General features: G+C 36.9%; 1 protein-coding gene across 12 annotated transcripts in view; it reads right to left on the bottom strand.

Moving 5' to 3' along the window:
• Positions 1-22444, bottom strand: part of TPK1 (thiamin pyrophosphokinase 1) — a 346106-nt gene that overhangs the window by 174114 nt on the left and 149548 nt on the right. For all 12 annotated transcript variants that reach the window (XM_045864113.3, XM_045864115.3, XM_064575817.1 and 9 more), the window contains one exon: positions 17211-17283. In XM_045864113.3, coding sequence (XP_045720069.1) covers positions 17211-17283 — 73 coding nt within the window. The remainder of the gene's footprint in view (positions 1-17210; positions 17284-22444) is intronic.

Below are 22444 nucleotides of genomic sequence, written 5' to 3'. Positions count from 1 at the left end.
AAGGTCTCTCTAAATGTATCAAGCTCAACCTGGGCTTCATTCATTTATGACTACTATCCTACAAGGTAGGGACCAATGAAAAAATTAATTTCTCATCATTCAGAAATATACTATGCCCTAAAAGATATATATGTCATTTTTACAAAATCGTTGACATGTACTTTTCTGACCCTAAGAGAACATTGAAATTTACTATAATCACATAAAGGGCATAAAGAAGTTGACTCGTCTCAGGTTAACATTCCTAGAAAAAAGATATAAGAATATGCCAGAACCTACAGGGAAATTATCAGGGCTGAGGAGATTAGATTGTCAACAAACAAACAAACAAACAAACAAAAATCACTATACTGAAAGTCCCCTGAGGACAGGAATTATGTTTCACGCATTACTACTTCTAGTGCAGGGCACCAGTCTGCTACATGGTAAGTATTCAATAAATGTTTAACTAATATTCTTGAGGAATAAAAACGTATACTGGCAAAGAAGTAGGAGAGCATGGTATCTTACTGCTAAATACTGCATTTTAACAATGGGAAATCATTTTCATCTTTTTAGTGCTGACCATATAAATAATCACTCCAGCAAAAGGAAACAAAATGAAAAAGGCAAATTGAAATAGCAATAATACAATAGACGATTAACAGACCATTGTTTACGTTCACAGTTATCCTCACAGAATCAACACAGATCCATAGGAAAAATTATAGTGAATGAGAACCCAAGAAATAATCTGGTCCCACTATAATATTTTGTAGATTAAGAAAATAAAAATGAGAGATTTAAATTGATCTGCTAAACCCTGGACAACTGGGTGCAACAATGTCACATCTAGAAATCCTACTTCTTTACTCTGATGATGTGGGAATAAATACCTAGATACCGGATACAAAAAGGTCATATAACATCTCCAGAGTTGGTTCCGTAAGAATGGTATCACGAGAAAAGCTATGAGCTTTTCCAAAACATATGAGCAAGGCTTTACCTCATCAATTTAAGACACACACACAAAAAAGTGTAAGTCAGGACATGGAGACAGATTACCAGAACTAAATAATGCGGACTGTGTCTAAACCAAGAACTTCTACTGACTCTAACTGAGGTGTTTATCAGCCATCCATAGCTTCTTGGAATTGTCATGAGTTTAAATGATTCTAATCTCATCACAGATTGAGAAGGAATTCACTAGAAGTGCAAACAGCCCCAACTGCCCTCACAGGGCAGTTTACAACACTAGAAAGGAGACTGGCAAAACAAAGTATCAGCCAAAGTGCAATACCAGGCCTTTGGCCAACTAAAGATGTTTTTACTGTTTTCTGGGTCTTATGATAACATATTAACATCTAAAAGAGGAGAAATATAAAACCAAAGATAAACTACCAAAATCCTGCAGACAAGGAAAAATGCAGAAATGCTCTAAGGTATCAAGTGATGCTCACCTATTATATATTTATTTATAATTATTTAGGATATACAGTAAGACTCCATTTATTAGAGTCAGAAGCCCTGGGTACTGTGAAGAATTTCAGTGGATTAGATGTTTAAAACACAAAACAAAAACTCACACTAATCCAAGGACTTAGAAGATACAAAAAGCTAGGAAATTTAGCCAAGTAAGTATATCACTTTCCAATAAATGGTTTCTAATATTAGCTTTCTAACAGATGTATATATACTTAAGAATATACAGAAACCTTCCAAAGCATAAACTGCAAAACTCCTTAAAGCACCTTTAACATACCAATGTTTGAGTGGAAACTTTGGTTTCAACTGTTACTGTCTTTGATTTTCCTTAGTTGCTTGGAATAAATTTTTTAGGATACAAATTATTATTTTACGAGCCAGCAGGTGGCTCAATCTCATTCTATACACTTGCCTCATGACGTTTTTGTCATTATACAAACAGAAATTTAAATAGCTCAATTCTAATAATAAGTTCCCTTTATGGACACACCACTTTTTCAAGCCGTATTATTATTTTTTAATATTACACTTTATTAGTTTCGTTTTATACTAGAATTCAAAAGGAAAAGATTTGGATTGATGTCACAAATTTTAGTCTGTGTAAATATCAAGGCTATTTTAATTTTGTTCTAACCTAAAAGGAGTCTTCTGAAGATGAGGAACCACAATGCCCACCCCATGCCCTCCAAACTATAACCAAATATAAAAGGAAAAGCAAGGAAAACTAAGTTCAAACTAGTTTTAAAATTCTGTTCCAGTGTGTCGAATTGACCACAGACTTCCTCATTAGGTCTTTCTCATTCCATGAATCAAAACCAGGTCTTTCTCATTCCATGAATCAAAACCAGGAAAAGACACATGAAACTTTAATTATAAATAAATTTCCAGAGGCCCAGTCAACTACTTTTTAAGGGCTTACTAGATATATATTGCTTTATTAAACTGCACTGTGTACAGAGGAAGTAGGAATCTACCAAATACTAATGGCCCAGTGGTAAATAAAAACACGAATATCATAATTAGTAAACATGTAAAATATAAGTACATGTTTGTTTGAATGTGAGAAAGGGAGCCAAGATAAGGGGAGGCTCTTCTTCTTCCTCTTTCCATACTAAGAAACTCCTAGCCATACTTCACCACTATCCAGTAAGTGCTTGAAAGAAAGTCAGTCTTCTATTCATCCCTAAATTGCTCCTTTGTTTTTGTTGAATAGTAGGGATAATGTGGGCATTTGAAATCTCATTTTGGTTTTGGGGCTAAGCTACACTCTAAAGTAGAGCCAACCACAATACACTGCAATGAGATACTTGGAAAATTACTGATTGATTACATTAGCTTCTCCTCCATAGAAGTATAATGAACATCAAAAAACTGCACTGTTGAGAATCGTATTATAATAGAAAATACGTATTAAGAAATTGAAATAATTTACAATATCAAGAAGTATCATGAGTTCACATTAAAATGACAGGTGCAGATATAAAAGGTGCAGAAAGATGCAGAAAAGCTACAAATAAGGTAAATTAACCCTACTGTCAACATGATAAATTAGCAGAGTGGAGGAGACTAAAGACGAAAAATCAGCAAACTTAAGTTACTTGTAGAACTTTACGTGTGAGGGAGTGCGGTCATGGAGAAAGTGAACTGAAGTGGAGCAAATCGCATACACACACACACACACACACACACATACACAGAGGCAAAAGCTGTCATCTAGCAAAATCCTTTTCAACGACTCTGGGAATGCATGATCTCCAGTCAGGAAGGGAAGACTCAGTGCTCCCTGAGTATCGGGAAACTAACATCCGCAACTGCAGTTGCTAGGACGATACCGGGGCATGTCAAGCGCTCAATAGAAGTTTGATGGATAGAAAAATGATGGGTGGATTAAAACCATCTCCTCCTCATGGCACTCATGGTGTGCTTCTCTAAAACATACACGGGGATGAGCCTTAGACGAGTCTAACACAGAAAAGCAGCACTGTTATTTTTCCAAAGGTATTACGGCACCACTGCCATAAGAAAATCATGCAACACTTTTGTTTTAGGGCATGACTAATACAGATTCTTAGAGTGGCGACAAATATTAGTGCTTCATATGCAATTAAACAAATTAAAATCCAACAGTGTTAACAAAGTTAACATTCAGTGAGGGAAAGAGAACTACCAATGTACCCGGAGGCTAACCAATGAAGCACTATGAAGTACTACATTAGTAATTCAATACCCTTGAATGAGTTGTAATTTATTTCTTAAGACCAGTGACAAGGAATCAAACTGACATCAGGAACCTAATAAAAATTTAGCAATAAACAGTTTCCAGAATATGCCCTAGAATGACAATAGCTCACTTCAATTTCTTTTTTTTTTTTAGATTTTTTTTCTTTATTATGTTATGTTAATCACCATACATGACATCATTAGTTTTTGATGTAGTGTTCCATGATTCACTGTTTGCATATAACACCCAGTGCTCACTTCAATTTCTAACTGCTAACTTCTAACATCTATAGTTACAGCAAACACAAAAATGTATGTAATATGTGTAATATATGATCCTAAACAGAGTAAAATCACAAATCATTTAAAACAGATAGGTTTAGGGGTGCCTGGGTGGCTCAGTCGGTTAAATGTCTGACTCTTGATTTTGGTCATGAAATCAGGGTCATGATCTCAAGGTCATGAGATCGAGCCCCTCCACTGCACTAGGCATGAAGCCTGCTTGAGATTCCCTCTCTCCATGTGCCTCTGCCCTTACCCTTCCTTTTCCCTCTCTAATTAAAAACAACAAAAAAGATAGGTTTATGTTCAGGGTGGCATACTTACATTTTTAAAAAAGAAAAAAGTTTAAACAATAAGGGTTATGCTAAATGCTTAGATTAACCAAATAACTGTATTATTACATTAACCAATTTCATTATTTTATAAACCATTAATAGCCTACTTTATGAATATTAAAATATTTTATTCAAATGACCAAATACTTTTATTATGTAAACTTATTATATCTACCTAATTACTATTAAAGTATTAACCAAACTATGAGCTTTAAGCTCTAAGCCTCATGAAGGTCCTTGTTTGCTACTGCATCCCCAGTACGAGAACCCGACACAGTGCATGGCAAGTAGGAAGCATTCAGTAATGAATCAAGTCTCTTATAAAGGCCTACGATCAATTATCAGCTTAGACCAGGGATCAGCAGTTTTCTGCAAAGGATGAGAGAGGAGCTCTTTCAGGCTGTGCAAGCCATAGGCCCTGTGTCCCAACTATTCACTCTGCCCGTGTATCATGAAGGCATCTACAGATAATAGAGGAATAACTGGGATATCTGTGTTCCAATAAAACTGAAATCCGATGGTCATATGCTTAAGATAATTTTCACATGCCATAAAACATTCTTCTTCTTTAGATTTTTTTCCCAACCATTTAAAACTGTAAAAACACTTCTTAGCTTGCCATCTGTACAAAAACAGACAATGGGCCAGATCTGGCCTGTGGGCTGGAGTTTGCCAATGGATCCCTGCTCCAGGCCCACAGTTAGTTTTTGTGATTACAACTAAACTCTATTCATGGGTGAGAAATTTAATAGAAGGATAAAGATTCAGCCCTTTACAAAAATCTCTCTGCACCTCATTTTCCTCATCTGTAATGGAACTAATCTGCCAACTAAAATTGAGACTGAGTTTCCAAGTGATAATGCACATAAAGCTCCAGGCCCACCAATGAACACAGCAAATGCTCACCTCAGCACTTCCAAAGAATCTCTAGAAACATGAGATGCTACAGTCAGACCACCTCACATCAAAGATCACTAGAGTAAGCAACATATTGTTAATATTCTCCAAAGGACTTTGTGTGGATGTTTACCAAACTATTTTTGAATAACTAAAAGAAATTATTACAAGGCAATGAGTGTCAATAATCAATCTAATTGCAAAAAACCAATGCAAAAGTCATTAGACTGTCATTCTTGATTAATTTACTGTTTGCCAATTTAACGAATATAAGTTAATTAGTTTTTACATTTAGCACACATAAAACCTATCAGGTTACAGTATGTTGACTCCTCTAAAACTCTTTAATGGGAGAGAAAACAGATCCTTTGAAAAAAATTGTAACAACATATCAATTGTTATTTCATACACTATATCCACAGAGAGACTTGTCCTCATTAAAACAAGAGGCAAGGAATTAAGTCTGGTGAAAGCATTCCCAAATCTGCTATTAGCTTATTCATTTTAGGTGAAGTCATTTGGTGCCCATCCATCTACCCAGGACAAGAAAGGACTTGTGCAAATTACCCTGAAGAGATTTTATGGGGCTCTGAGACTTCTACTGTCACTTTATGGGCTGAGTTTATAAGGTTCAGAATTCAGAAGTGTTATTTCCTCCTAGGTACCATGCACACCAATTCTGAATATTTATTTGGAGTGGCTTGCATATAGCCTCGCACCTCGCATAATTAAATGCAATATGTAAGTAGCTATAAAATCTAAGATGCTTTTCAATAACCTAAGATTTTTCCTAACTAAATATAACCCAATTCTTTGAAAAATCAGAGAATTTTAAAAGTATGTTAAAATTAGAATCTTAACATTGTGATCTGCTGATAATTAACTGTCTTCCTCATTAAATAACATTTATAACTAGTATTTGAGTACACATTTTGTTATAGGAGATTTTAGTCACTTTACATGAGTTATGTTCTTGAATCCCCACTATACCCTTAATAAGGTAAATGTCATGATCACATTTAAGATATGCAGAGTGAAGTTTGGAGAGATTAAATTACTTGCCCAAGGTCACACAACTGTTGAGGCCATTCTATGTGATCTGAAGCCCATACTCTTAACCAACCATGCTTTGTACTCAACCCTGCTTAATTAAACTTTGGGTATTTTGGTAGGTTTAAGCCAAAATAGTTGGTTTTCTCCAGTTTTAAGTACCTGAAAATCCTTTAGCTCTTTCGCAGACATGACTCCTGCCTGACCCCATGTTGTTTCCTTAGTAGCTCAAGGTGTAGAGACCTCAGACATCTGCAAACAGGCACTGAATGCTTAGCTATCTCGCTCTTTTTCCTGCTTTCCTAACTTACAATATTATCACAATATTTATCATTATATTCATGACAATTCTGCTATTAAACTTACCCTTATGCTCAATATCTTGGTGTATAAGTGTTTCTTTCAGTTTATTTTTCTTAGAATTAGAAAAAATGAAATTACTGGGAAATAGCAAGAAAACTGTTTATGATCTTTGATATATGCTGCCAAGGTGCTTTCTAGGAAGGATGTAAAAATACGTATTCCCACTAATAGTAGAGGAGGGCAAAGAGTTTCTTAAAACGTAACTGTAGGAAAGATAATTCATCATTAATTTCTTACTGTGAATTAGTTTAATTGCTATACTTGCTTCATAATAACTTTGATTAAGAGAAAGAGGACTTCGTTGGAGAGCAAGGAAGAGAAGGTTAAGATAAGTCTGGAGTGTGAAGCAGGAATGAAACGGGAAGTGGTTCATCAGATTGAGGACTGAGCGGTGAAGAACAGTATGAAAGAAATGGACATTTCTGGAAGGGGAAATAAGTGTCAATCAACAGGCTGTAAGAAAGGAGGCAAAAAGCTATCAAAGATTATCTTTCAAGTTGGCTCTGAAAATGAAATAATTTACTATCCCATCATATTAGAATATTGACATGGATTTTTTTGTAAATAAGCAATAAGAGTTTTTTTTTAAAGCTATGATAAAAGTTTTATTGAGTCTTAAAATTCAGGCTCTCACACACTTTATTTTCCTCTATTTACTGCTAAAGTTGCCTTTCTTATTGTATGTAAGCATGATATACACTTAAAAAATATTTTGGGGAGACATATTCAAGAGTTTTCTAAAAACTAATATGTTAAAGTATTAATAATATTTCCATAATCATTCTTAAACTGAACTCACCAGAACTCTAACAAGAAACTGCCTGCCAGATTAAGAGTACAGCATATAAAGGGCAAAATGACCCATACTCTGGATAATCAAAGATGCAGACCTAAAATTAGCCCAAACTTGTTCTCAAGTTTAGTTAGATAAATCCAACTGGAATCTAAATGATCTATGTTCCTTGATATAGGTATGAAAATGGTCTTTTACTCTATAGAAATGTAATCACAAAACAACCATTTCCCACTTTCCACTTTATTGTATAAAGCATACTATGGTAGATCGCTCCTTCCATTTTATTTACCAACCTTCTAAAAACAATTCACTTTTCAACTAAAAAGATTTTTTTTTTAATCATCAAATGACAGCCTACAAGTAATGATTTCTTCAGCAAGAATATCACAACTCTTAAAAACCCCAAGTAACAGGCTGCCTGATACAATTTAGTGTTCTCCTTCTGGTTTTCTAGATCATGCATAAAAGAGAAGAATAAACGCAATTTAACCTTGTTGCAATTCTCCATTCAATCCCAAACATAGAGAAACATTCTCATCTAGCACAATCTTCACTGCTCTGGGTGTTATAACCTTTCCTTTCAACATGGGATTGAATGAAAACTATAGCTTTCCAAACAAGAAAGTCACCACTTCTATTAATGGAACTCAAAAGTCTTTTTAGAACAACGTGGGGTCTTAAATGATGGCTTTTTTCCTAAAAGCAGAGCCAGAGTTCTTTTGGAAGAGAGTGCCCCAAAGTGTTAACATAGCAGGCTTCAGACTGTTACCCTAAAAAAGCTTTGCCTGCAAGGTTGGCCCGTGGCTCACAATTGAGAACTTGAATGGTAAATAGTTACCTATACTAAAAAACCCATTTTTTTTTCTTAAAAGCTAACAGTGGCTTACTGTGCCTAAACTGTTTATTCAATGTGGTTTATGCTGAGCACCTGCTGGTTTTCTTCCTGGGAGTCTGGAACTTTGATACACAATATGCAGAGGGTATGGGTGCCCTACATATGGATGCCCCCAGTAATATTTTGGGCATTGAGCTTCCCTGGTGATAATACCTCACACTTATTGTCACAATTTGATTAAGCACATCCTGTGTGACTCCACTGGGAAAGAACTCTTGGAACTAGTGATTGGTTTTCTTCAGATTTTCTCCCCATGTGCCTTTTCCCTTCACTGATTCTACTTTGTATCCTTTTGCTGTCATAAATCACAGCCATGATTAGTATCAAAAAGACAAGAAAAATAAGCACTGGTGAGGACATAGAGAAAAGGGAACCCTCCCTGCACTATTGGTGGGAATGTAAATTGGTGCAGCCTCTGTGGAAACAGAAGTTCCTCAAAGAATTAAAAAAACAAGCACCATGTAATCCAGTAATTCCACTTCTAGATATTTACCCAAAGAAAACAAAAACACTAATTTGAAAAGAGATATGCACCTCTACATTAACTACAGCATTATTCACAAGGGCCGAAGTATGGAAGCAACCCAAGTGTTCATGGATACAGGAATGAATAAAGAAGATGTGGTAAATATACACAATAGAATGTTACTCAGCCATAAAAATCTTGCCATTTACGACAATATGGATGGACATAAAGGGTATCATGCTAAGTGAAATAAACTAGGCAAAGACAAATAATCATGTGATTTCACTTATATACAGAATCTATAAAGCAAATGAACAAGAACAGAAAGTCATAAATACAGAGAACAAACTGGTGGTTGCCAGAAGACATGGGGGGATGAGTAAAATTGGTGAAAGGGATTAGAGGTACAAGCTTATCCAGTTATAAAATAAATGAATCATGGAAATGAAAAGTATAGCACAGAGAATATGGTCAATAATACTACAGTAACTTTGTATGCTGACAGATGGTAACTACACTTACCGGTGAGCACTGCATGATGATGGAATTGTCAAATCACTGTGTTGTACACCTGGAACTAATATATTTATCAACTATACTTCAATTAAACAAAAAAAATCACAGCCATGAGTACAACTATATGCCAAGTCCTGTGAGTCAGACCTCCTAGTGAAGCATGGACTTGGGGATGGTGGTGGAAACCCTGAAACAAAGAGCTAAAGAGATTCTTCCTCAATTAGGATGTTTGAATAAGCTTCTGTTTTATAATGTTCTTGTACACATCCAGACCCAGAGATCTGCTCCTGGTCTGGATGCTCTTCCTTCACAACCACTCTGAATATGCTAAGGAAAGAATGAGCCTCCACCAGGGCTCCCTGCCAAGTCTCCCAAAAAGTGAGAAGTGAGGAAGGGGGCAGGCAGGCAGCCAGGGCTGTTGCCCAGTTACTTAGAACTAAGCAGAAGTAGGAAAGGGATATTAAATACCACACAGAGAAAAGGAGGTTACAGAACTTCCTCAGCACATGAATGTGATCCTCACTTTGCTTTGAGAAAACTCCCTCCTTTCACTAGAGGATTACTGCATAGTGGTGAGAAAAAAATGTGGATTCCAGGGGGCCAGAATGCTTGTTTAGATCCCACTTAACCATTTCCTAGCTGTGTAAGCATGGGCAAGTTGTACAACCTCTTTGTGCTTTCGATTATCTATAAAGTGTGGATAATAGTTCTGACCTAATGAAGTTTGTTGCAAGGATAAATGAATTTATAATTGAAAGTACATAAAAATATTTGGCATCTTGGAAGCACTGTAAAATCATTGTTGGCTAATACTGTTATTTTCAAGGTTGTGGTGATTATTTTTTCCTATCAACTTTTAAAAGGAGAAGAAACCTCAAACAGTGAAACAAGATTATAATCATCCAAATACATTTTAGCCTAGCTGGAAACCAACGTGCATTAGGTGTTGGTAGGTAAAGGGTAAGTGTTCTGTGGTCAAACTCATTGAGAAATACGAAAGTGAACAAAATCAGATTTTTGGAAGCCTTCCTTAAAATGATATTGTCCACGGTGAATTTCCAAAATGGGCATATAGAATGTCCAATTTCACAAATCCATTTGGTCACAGAAATCTTTGTTTGCATCAAGTATCGTGTGGCATCAGTGGTTGCTGATTACAGCAGCAGGATTACATGCCTGCTTCATATAAACCGTGATGAGAAGCCTCTACCTACTAGGGATACCAGGATGATGACCATAGACCTCAGGTTGCAGAAGATCACATATTAATAGATATCAAGGAAGAAAATTATGAAAAAAACATTTATATCAAGCTCAGCAAGAAAAGTACAAAGGAGGGAGTCCCAAAAGATATAGGTGGGGAGCCAAGCAAGGGAAGGACTGATGAGCAGGAGTGGCCCATGAGCCACATGAATGAGTGGAGAGAGATGGAGTCACAGAGGCCTAGAGAACACAGAGTAGGATTAGGAGAGTTAGGCAATCAGCCTGAGGTCATTTGTGAGGCATTTAGGAGTTCTTAAAAATGTAAAGGGCATAGACTTCCCTTTTTTAAATACCTAAAATATGTTAAACAAACTCAAACAAAACAGGCTTTGAAAAATGTAGACAATTTAAAATAAAGTCAATTTGAAAGGACTATGACTGAGGCAAGCATAAGAATTAAGGTATATTGGAGAGATCCTTCCACTTCATGTCCCCCGCCTGTCTCATCATTCCCCTGGAGAGGACCTTTAGAGTACTTCTACATGTATAACACCGTATGATCATTATTACAAGTTTATGAGAAAACCAGCGCTGATTTAATTTCACATGCCTTAGTAAGGCTTCCATATGTGCAAGTTAGCAACTCAAAAAATAATTCGTACCATTAGCTTAGGAAAACATGACTTTACCATTTATAAAAATCCACAAACTACAATGTATACTAATAGCCAAGACTCAGTGGTATTTGACCTCTCTGCCTGAGTACAATACCTAGCCCTACCTGCCACCCCCACTATTTGAAAATCAGTGTCCTCATCTTTAAATTGGGACTAATACAGAAGCATTTCTTGCTTAACATTTGTAGTCCATTTATGAAAAATCAGACATTCTATTCAAATGTCAACAAAAAGCCAATTTCCCGTTATTCTGACAGGGAAAAATGATATTTAAACCCAAAAACTCAGTCTCCAAAAATGTAACAGAAACATTTATAGAGGTAACAGTCATTAAGAGGAGATATAAAATGATGAGCCACTTTTTACTGCATGTAATAGTTATAATATCTTATAGTTATGAAAAGGAGCACAGGTTAAAAACGTTTAGACATACTACCCTTGTCTTTCAAGAGTAGTCTTCAAAAATTTGGGTACAGCCAAACCAGTGTTAGAGGACAACGAGAAAACCTCACTGAAAACACTGATTTAGTGTAAGATATTCTTCAATAATTCACGTATTTGCCTAAAAAAAAATCTTATCTTTCCCAATTCTGAAAAAGATATTAGAAAGACAAGGAGACAATAATATGCCTGGATCTCTATCTCTATTCCTGAATTTACAGTGCTAGAACTACCTGGTAGCCTAGAATAATCTTGTTATGTCTGTAATAGAAAACTGGTGGTTTGGCATCAACCCAACCTTTCTGCTAGTCTTATTCATCATTTACACCAGAGGTCATTGTATGTTTTCAATCAAGTCTTGCTTTTGTAACTGCAGTTCTACCAGGGTCTTTGCCCACACCATGTTCTAGTTTTTTTTTTTTTTTAAAGATTTTATTTATTTATTTGATAGAGAGAGACACAGCGAGAGAGGGAACACAAGCAGGAGGAGTGGGAGAGGGAGAAGCAGGCTCCCCGCGGAGCACGGAGCCCGATGCGGGGCTCGATCCCAGGACCCTGGGATCCTGACCTGAGCCGAAGGCAGACGCTTAACGACTGAGCCACCCAGGCGCCCCTTTGTTCTAGTATTTTTTTTTACCACTGTTGTGATACCATATTGTGTTATTCCAGCACTTGGAAGGATTAACAGAGAAGATAAAATCAGAATTTAGATCTAGAGTCCTATTCCTGACTTACAACTAGAGTCATTTTCACCATACAGTCTGCACAAGGCCTTCTGTTTATACTAACACTTTCTGGAATGCCAAAATACTCATCTGTAGCAAAGGAAGACATTCATATACTTAAAGGCTACCAATGCCTTTGCTAATTTTCTATTACCAAATCACCGTGGTTCGTCAATGTCCTATCTTGGCTCAATCCTGTGTCCTATAACAGCTCTTGTCTAATTTAATACCTTACTAGTTTGGTCATTCTTCGTCTGGCCCAACTACTGCCACCCCAGAATTGAGGCTGGGAGGGAACGGCATGATCGAAATGTGAAGGTACAATGTATGGTCAACACACTGACTGTAATCCTGTTGAAGGTGAAGACACTCATTCCCAGGGATGCTAAATACCTTGTGCAAGCAACTTGCCCAAGAGGCCAAAGATCTAGTGTGTTGACAAGCAGCAGTGCCAGGTGAGCCCCAGCTTCAACCAAATTCTTCTTATAGGAGACATGGATAGTGACCCAAGAGCTGTCTCTGACCAGCTCTACCATTTTCTTTTGAATCATTTGAACTTTATGGGCCTTAGCTCTTTCATCAGGAAACTGGGCTACATGACATTGTTGAATTTTTTATTATATTTTAAATTATTGTACATTTTATCATTATATTTATCACATATTTTCATCTATCCTACACACCTAAATTTTTTGAAAAACCTTGTTATTCTGTGGCTCTTTAAGGCATTTAAAATACAGCAGCTGGTTATTGAATCTCCCAAATATAAAGGAAGCATGTTTGAAAACCCCCTTCCTATATCTAGTCAAGACCCCATAGACCACACCTCAATCAAAGCGCTGGGCATGACTGATTGGGTAATTAAGAAGGATGAAATATGTGATTCTAACCTTGAATCAAGGAACACTGACTCAGAGCGTAATACATAAACAAAATTATCAAGGGGAAAATCTGTAAGAGACATTCCTCATTCTGAGCTAATATCATGAGCCATGCAGGGAAGAACTGAGACACAGAGGCAAAAGGAGAAACACAAAGATTTTACAGCTCTATCTGAAAAGGAAAGCTTTATGGAGTAAATTAAGAAAGGCATACCATATGCATTCCTATGGACCATATGGAATTAAGTGGTGGACTTAACGCCCCTCCATGTCCAAAATCCAAAGGAATAAATAATTAAGGCCTATGAACATAAAGACTAGTGACTGCATTGTTGGTATGTAACTTTGCTTGAAGCAGGTTACGCATATGAAGAATCAAAGAGAGAACACGAATAACTATGTTTTCTTCTTCCTTCTTATATATTACTAATTGAAGACCAAGAATCTGTTATGACATCCTTAAAACATCTTTCTCACTGCCTAACACTCAGGCTTTATCAGAACAAAGTCAGTCAGATGGCGTGTTACCCAGCCTCCAAGATGGCTACTAAGGATTCCTGCCATCTGGTATTGACAACCTTGTGCAGTCTGATCCCACATCGTACAAGGGTTGGTCTGTGTGACTAGCAGCATCTGGCAGAAGAGATGGTAAGATGGTGTATCACTGCTGAAATTAGGTCACAAAAAAGACCGCTACTTCTGTCTTGGGCTGGCTGTCTTGTATGCATGTTCTTCTCACTCCCTTCTCCCTTCCCTCTCTGGAAAGCAAGCTGCCATGTTGTGAGCAACCCAATGGCATAGAACTGATGCTTCCAATCACTAACCACTGAGAAATAATAGCCAGTGAGACCACCCGGCAACCACATGAATAATCTTTTTTTTTTTTTTTTAAAGATTTTATTTATTTATTTGACAGAGAGACACAGTGAGAGAGGGAACACAAGCAGGGGGAGTGGGAGAGAGAGAAGCAGGCTTCCCGCCAAGCAGGGAGCCCATGCGGGGCTCGATCCCAGGACCCTGGGATCATGACCTGAGCCGAAGGCAGACGCTTAACGACTGAGCCACCCAGGTGCCCCACCACATGAATAATCTTAGAAGAGAATTCTGTAGCCCCAGTGGAGCCTCAAAATGACTGAAAAACCCAGCTACATTATAACCTCATGAGAAACCCTGAGCCAGGATCACCTAGTTAATCGACTTCTGTATTCCTTACCTGGAGAAAGTGTTTGAGATAAAAATTGTTTGCTGTTTCAAACTGCTAAAATTTAGTATAATTTATTCCACAACAATAGATAACTAATGCAGATGGCAAGATCTGGGATATAAAATATTCTGTTTAAAAGCTGCCCAATCAAATACTCTATATTTTAGTGTTCTCAGGAATTAGGCAGGCAAACCAATTTAAAGTTTTATATAATCAGGAGTGCCTGGGTGGCACAGTTGGTTAAGCATCTGACTTAAGCTGAGGTCATGATCTTAGGGTCCTGGGATCGAGCCCTGTGGGGAGTCTGCTTGTTCCTTTATCTCTCCCTCTGCCCCTCCCACTGCTCATGCTGGTGCGTGCTCTCTAAGTAAAATCTTAAAAATAAAAAAATTAAAAAATAAAGTTTTATATAATCATGCAAGCTTGAGTTTTTCCTATAAGTCAAAGACATATCTACTAGGGAAAAACTGTGTGAATAAATGTTGGCTACAAAACCCACTTTATAATTTTAACAAACTTAAGCATTTTAAATTCCTTCTTTATTTTACTTTCTTCACTAGAGCCGTTTCAGCTTCATTGAAAACCCAGATCAGGTAGGAGAAAAAAAAAAAAAGTATTTGAAAGCAGAGATAACCTTCTTTCATTTGTAAAAGAGCAGCTTAAAGACTACTTAAATTGGAGATAATGGCTTATACGAATTGTGCAAGATGCTACATTAAATTGTTGTCATTAGTACCATTATTAAAACTGTAGCTAAACACCATGTGCTATATAGGGCACATTAGCTATATAAAAGACATCACTGGTGCCCTCTGAGAACAGATCAGAAAAGTTCAAAGCTGTGAGTTCCCATCAATACTTGAAAAAACTGGATTGCACTATATCAAGTTATAACTACGCAATGTAGGAATTATGAGATGAGCTAATCTTACTTTAAAAATTAAGCCTTAACAAATAAAAATTAGTTTTGAGGTTAAAAAAATTGAAAAAGTTATAAGAGAAAATTCATCAAATAGTAGTTAACTCAAAATTTTCCTTTATCCTTGACCTCATTTCACTCAACTTAGACATTAAGGAGCTGGCTTCCCCTCATTTCCTGTTGTTTCCCCATCCTGGTAGGAATTATTGGATTGACACTTCCAGTTTTGGCAAGCCAGCAGCATTTAAGAGCGGGGGAGAGGGCGCCTGGGTGGCTCAGTTGGTTAAGCGACTGCCTTCGGCTCAGGTCATGATCCTGGAGTCCCGGGATCAAGTCCCACATCGGGCTCCCTACTTGGCGGGGAGTCTGCTTCTCCCTCTGACCCTCCTCCCTCTCCTGCTCTCTGTCTCTCATTCTCTCTCTCTCAAATAAATAAATAAAATCTTAAAAAAAAAAAAAAAAAAAAAGAGCGGGGGAGAAAAGTCACATCTGGCCAGATCTTCAACTTGTTTCTAGGTCTGCTTGTTTCTACCTCTCCTGCTGTTTCTTCTCTTCCGAAAATATGATTAATATCTATGAATTTGTAAAACTCTGCATTGTAAGCAAGGCTGAAGGCTTTCCATCCCAAAGAGGTTGAGGTATGAAGTTAATGAGAAGTGAGACTGTGGGGAATGAACAGAAAGATGCCAATGTTAAAGTAATTGAGCATGAATATCAAACACTGACTTGGGAACAGTCTTCATTTGCTGATAGAGAATCTCATCAGCTGGTGGGCAGAGGGAACATGCCCAGATCTGCATTCACTGCCAGCCCTAGAATTTCCAAATCATAACAGCCTATGCATTATAAACTTGGTATCTGTTTCCCCATCTAGAATGTTTTCCTTTCCCCCCCCTTTTTTCCTTCCTTCCCTCCCTCTCTCCTTCTTTCTTTCCTTCCTATGAAAGGTTGCCTCCCCTTCTTCTTTCTGAATTTACCTCACTCATCTGACGCCTTATAAAGAATTTAAATTTTTATCTCAGTAACTGCTGTTTCTTTCACAATTGTGTGTTATTTGCTAATACCAATTCAGAATAACAGATGATGGTGTTGTGGCTGGAAGAATTGCTGAGCTCTAATTTTTATTTTAAAAACTCTGCATTGCCCTCTAAAACCAGTGCAAGCTTAAATTATTTATTACTGTAATACATTCCTATGTGTCTTCTATCATTCTCAATTAGATCATCTATACATTCTTCATTGTGGCAAGGATCTCCAGAAGGTTTGCATAATAGTGATAAAATGAACACCTTAATAAGCTGTGTGTCATTATTAATTTCAAGTTGTAATGAATAGTTTTATTCAGTACAGAGTAATAACAGTTTCGAGAAAACTAAAATTAAAGAAAAAAAACTGTGGTTCTCAAATTCTGAGGACACATAATTATGCATTTTTATAAATATTCATTTACAAGGCTGTTTTTACTAGTTTACAATGTAAAAAATAGACAAAACAAATATAAGTCAATTGGGAACTGGTTAAATTAAATACAGTATATTCATTAAAGGAAATTAAAAATGACTTGAAAAATATATATTAACTAATGAGGTTGTAGGCAGTAATAGTATATATTAAATGAGCCTATATAAACTCATTTAAAGTATATATGCATGAAGGACTAAGCATTAATGAATATCTGATGGTGAAGAATTACTAAGACTGTGTTTCCACTTGTCATTTTCCAAATCTCTATTTGAATGTGTATTACAATTGCTATAGTTTTTTTAATAACCAAACATAGAGTCTCTAAATCCCTACACATACGCCAAGGAAGCCAGAACTAACATAAGAAAGGCAATCATATGTGATCTTAAATATAAAAGTGTTTGTAGTTTACCTTGACAGCATAATATTCTTTAACTTCAGGCCTAATAGAATCAAAGTCTCCACTGATGAATTCAGGCAAAAAGCTGAAACAAAGAATTCCAAGTAAGTCAACTAATTAAGACTACTTGTTTGTTAACCTTTAAAACTATGCCAAGAGGATGTCTTATACTCTTGGTTTCTATATAGTGTGGTTACGACTCCACATACCCGACTAATTCATCAACTTAGTCACACTGTCAGTCAATGTTTATCCTGCTTTAAAAAATAAAGATTAAAGAAGATTATTGGTTTTAAAAACTCCCAGTTCAGGGACACCTGGGTGGCTCAGTCGGTTAAGCGTCTGCCTTCAGCTCAGGTCATGATCTTGGACTGCTGGGATGGAGCCCCACATTGGGCTCCCTGCTCTAGGAGTCTACTTCTCCCTCTCCCTCTGCCCTCCCCCCTGCTCATTCTCTCTCTCTCTCACTCACTCATTCTCACTCTCTCTCAAATAAATAAAATCTTTAAAAATAAATAAAATAAAAAACTCCTAGTTCAAAAACCCTAACACCAACACTCATAATCTTTCCATATTACTTTCTACATATATACAAACCTTTACATCATTTTGCCCTCACACAAGTTCAGAACTTCAACAAATTTGAACAGAACAGATGAGGAGGATGATTATGCATTCTCTGCAGAGCAGGAGTCAGTTCAAAGACATTTTCCAAATGCCCTGTTGACACTTCTAGAAACAGGAGGCTTCTCGACAGGTTTGAAATACTACAAGTCACGGTTACTAGGTAGAGGGAGAGAACTCCCCAAAACAAATGTTTCCAATTACATCATAATTATCTTATTTCTCTTCCCTACATTTATATTTTTTTAGAACTCTTCCAGAAAGCCTATCTTACTCTATGTACATAAGCCATCCTTTACTATTTTTACATAAAGCATTTGGATGACCCGGTAGAATTTCTTCCCACTTAAAACACCTAAGTGTGGAAAAATAAAACGTCCCTGGATTTCTCACTGCTCCTACAAAAAGCCTTAGCCCCCAGAGCCTCTGAAAAATACATTATGTAAAGAAGGGAATGTTTACCTTCATCCTTCAGAAATATTCTACTTTTCACATCCCATGAGAATTAGATCTGCACGCATTTATCCAGTTAATTGTTCTGATTCAAAAGAATAATAAAACTTCAATATGTCTTCTCAAGAGGGCCAAGTTGCTACATAATAGACTAGACCCCTAGCTAAAAGGAGACTAGAGCTTTAGTTTGCTGAGTATTTTATGTCAAAAGAGTTGAAGCCCCAGAACTTGGAGAAATCTCTAGGTCATAAAAGCCAAGACACAGAGGCTATCAGGCTCCTAGAGAGATTCTACTGCTATACCAGTGAGTTGGGGTTAGGATTCAGGGTCACAGAATTTAAACAGAGATTCTTGCAAGAGGGCAGAAGCTGCCACAACCCTCTTAATAAATTTAGGGGGAAAGTCCTATTTCCTCTTTTTCCACATATGCGGGGTGCAGCCTCAAGCACGGGACAATGGACCTCATGGTCACTGAAGGGCCAAAGAGTAAGAACTAGAGCAACGGGGACCGAGGTAATAAGAAACTGGACACAGAATACCTTATATGTGCACTCAGGATAAAATTAATAAAGATGAACATGAAAAACCCAACACTAACTCTGTTCTTTCATGCAATTTTTTTCAAGTTTTTAACTTAATTGGAAATATTACTTCTTAGGTCTAACCTAATTAACTAATCTGTGTTAGACTAACTCTTCTTTGAGCTGTATGTCCCGAAGACAAATGGTAAGAAGTTCTACTACAATGATCTGTACTGCATAAAGTGCTTAGATTTCATGGTTGGTTTCTTAACAAATGATGGTAACCTATTGAAATGTTTGGTAATTAATAAAATCTTACATTCACTGAATATCAACCATGTACAAAAGACAACAGTTTGTTTCAGAATAATGCAGAATTGGGAAGTACCTAAGTTTTAAAATCACTTGCCTGGTTTCAATTATCTTCCTGTAAACTTTTCTCCTCAAAACGTCCCTGGCCACATATCCATTACTTCTAATTTCATTTTATACCTATTCAGGTAAATACTTTTTACTCTATTCACATGAGGACTAAAAACAGACTATTAGCTCTTTCCTCATTGTTTTTCCTGTTGCAAAAATTCATGGATTTTTAAAGTTTCTTTAAAATACCTCCATCAAACAACATTCAAACACCCACAGAACAAAACTCATATAGAGCTCAGAATATTATTATTGCTTGCTAGGGTCTGAATGTTTGGTACCCCTAAAATGTGTATGTTGAAATCTTAACCCCTAACATGATGTTATTAGGTGGTGAGGCCTTTAGGAGGTGACTAAGTCAGAGGATGGAGCCTTCATGACTGGGATTAGCGTCCATGTAAAAGAAACCCCAGCTCTCTTGTCCCTTCCACCACATGAGAACACAGTGAGAAGACAAGCATCTATGAATGAGGGAGTAGATCTTATCTTACACTGAACCTTGATCTTGGACTTCCCAGCCTCCGCAACTGTGAGTAGTTAAGTACTTGTTGTTTACGAGCCACCCAGTCTATGGGATTCTTTAGAGCAGCCAGCGAGCATGAGGCATTGCTGCAAGGGGTAAAAGGAATCATTCCTTCAATATCCTCATTACCTTTTGTAAGGAACCGAAATCCAAGAAGTCAAGTGAATTTTGTATATATGGCTAGTATCCAATCTACTTCACCACGTAAAGCAGCCATTTAAACTTAGGACTCTGGTTCTGTACAGTATGAATCACCCAACTTCCTCATAAAACTGACTTTATATTACTCTACAAATTTTACTCCCTCAGATATCTAGAATCAACTTGCCAGTTTCCAAATATCATATTGATTTTGACAATAAATAAGAATGAAAAATAAAAACTGATACACACAGGCAACTAGGTGTCTGTCCCCTTAGGATATATACTTTTTAATTTGATCTCTTTTTATCAAATATATTGTGAATCATGAAGGAAAGCAATCATATAAATTTACTTGTATTTTCATATAAAATATTAACAGGAAAAGACATATTAATAAAAGATAACTTCGATTAACTTTTTAATATAATTTTCTCCAATATAACATACATGCTTTAAAATGAACAAGGAAAAAAATGAACAAGGATACTTATTTCTAGGAAGGCTCATGCCAAAAATACACCTGATACACAGGCTGAGACAGCTACAATAATTATAACTTTTTGTCATAGAATACAGCAGTTTTGAAACTTGCTGAAATGTGCTTTTGGACAGAGCAATTAAAAGCCCATCTCACATTTCTGAGGCATGGGCTGCCATGGTACTTGGGCATTCTGAAGAGGTACTTACTGGGGATGACACTTCCCAGATACAGAGATATGATGTTACCATATAGAGTTTACTCAGGAAGAATGTTTTCACAACTCTTTGGGGACTGATTGCTTATAGAAGGTGACTAAGGGTATATGGAATTCTGTCTCCACTGACAATACTTCTGTTCACTGTTGGCCTCGATCAGACCCGTACACTTCATCTTGGTATCTTCAGTCTATGGCACTAATTGGTTGGTATGTAAAGGTGTTCCAAACGCTCAATAAATGGTGTGGACTCCTTTGACTTTTACATTTAACTCTTACCATACTTGCCACTCACTAATGACAAAATAACAGTTCAACAGGAGCCGGGATTAATTAGTAAGCTGAAGATCCATCACATGTAATAGTCAAGAGGGAGGCTGATATATTTAGATAATATGCTTAAACATGATGTGTTAGCACCAAGTACACAAATGCTGGTTAAGAATACAATGAAGGGGCGCCTGGGTGGCTCAGTTGGTTGAGCGACTGCCTTCGGCTCAGGTCATGATCCTGGGGTCCTGGCATCGAGTCCCACATCGGGCTCCCAGCTCGGCGGGAAGCCTGCTTCTCCCTCTCCCACTCCCCCTGTTTGTGTTCCTTCTCTCGCTGTCTCTGTCTCTGTCAAATAAATAAATAAATAAAATCTTTAAAAAAAAAAAGAATACAATGAAGTAACAAGATAGAGGAGAAGGCGGTGGGTGGGAGGGGAGAGGAAATGAGAAGAGGATGGGGTAGAATGGGGAAAGGTGGTAGGAAAAGGGGGAGTAGGGAAAAATACTGAAGGGGAGGGGAGGCAATGGGGAGAGAGGAGAAGATAGGAAAATGGGAAAAGGGGAAGAGAAAGGCCAGGAGAAGGAAGGCAGGGGAAGATAAGAGTGAAAAAGAAGCATGAGGAAAGAAGCACTTATTACAAACTTCCCATTATGTCTGGCCCACTATTTCCTAGCTTGTCCAAATTATTGAACTTTTCTGAGCCTCACTTCTTCATATGTAAAATGAAGATAATTTAGAGTGGTTGTGAAGATTAAGAGTTAATCCATGGAAAGCACTTAGAAAATGCCTGGCACACAGTAAGAATGATTTAAAGCTCTTCAGCTAAAATAAAAGTTATTACTAGAGAAGCTAAGTAATGTGCCTGAGGTTACCAGGCTAATAAGAGCTAGAGCCAAAATTCAAACCCAGGGAGCCCAAGCTTTGTTCTTGGACAGCTACGTCTACAGCCTTTCACATATGCGCATTTATGAAATGGAGCCAGACTTTGTCATAGAGAAAGTTCTCTACACAACCACACGACTCCCCTGCAGATTTTATTAATCAGCATTAATTTGGTCAACCTGTATATTTTAAAAATGTATCACCGAAGCAGAAGAGGACAATTTGTGCTGCTTGCTAAAGTAAAGATGGGATTTGATTAAAGGAATAGGTTAGGAGAAGAATGTCTGAGAACACTGCTGAAAAAGAGTATGGCTATAGATACAAGGCAAAAAATGGTACTCTGTCTAAAGAAAGGAGGAATTAATCAAAGATTTGAACTAACATTCTCTGCAAAACTGCATAAATTAAATAAGGGAAGGGGGCAAAAAGGGGGGTGATCCAAAATATAATAAGGAAAAACGACTGTGTATATAGAAATAATTAGTTCAACTGTCTTCATAAATACATCTCTAAATGTAATAAAGGTGTCAACAGATATTTAAATATTTGTGTAATTTTGGATAAAAGAGATGTTCTGAGGAAAGAGAAAACATACATTGATAAAGAAACCCAATAGGCTATATAAAATGTAACAATGTACTTATAAAAAAAGTATAATATTTTTATATATGCAAAATATATAATGCATAAAGATTGCTATCCCTAATA

Source organism: Mirounga angustirostris, unplaced genomic scaffold (assembly GCF_029215605.1).
Source record: "Mirounga angustirostris isolate CCGP_5_RB_7025 unplaced genomic scaffold, mMirAng1.0.hap1 SCAF_12, whole genome shotgun sequence".
Classification (NCBI taxonomy): Eukaryota; Metazoa; Chordata; class Mammalia; order Carnivora; family Phocidae; genus Mirounga; species Mirounga angustirostris.
Note: the sequence above shows the minus strand (reverse complement) of the source record. Positions and strands in the feature narration are given on the sequence as shown.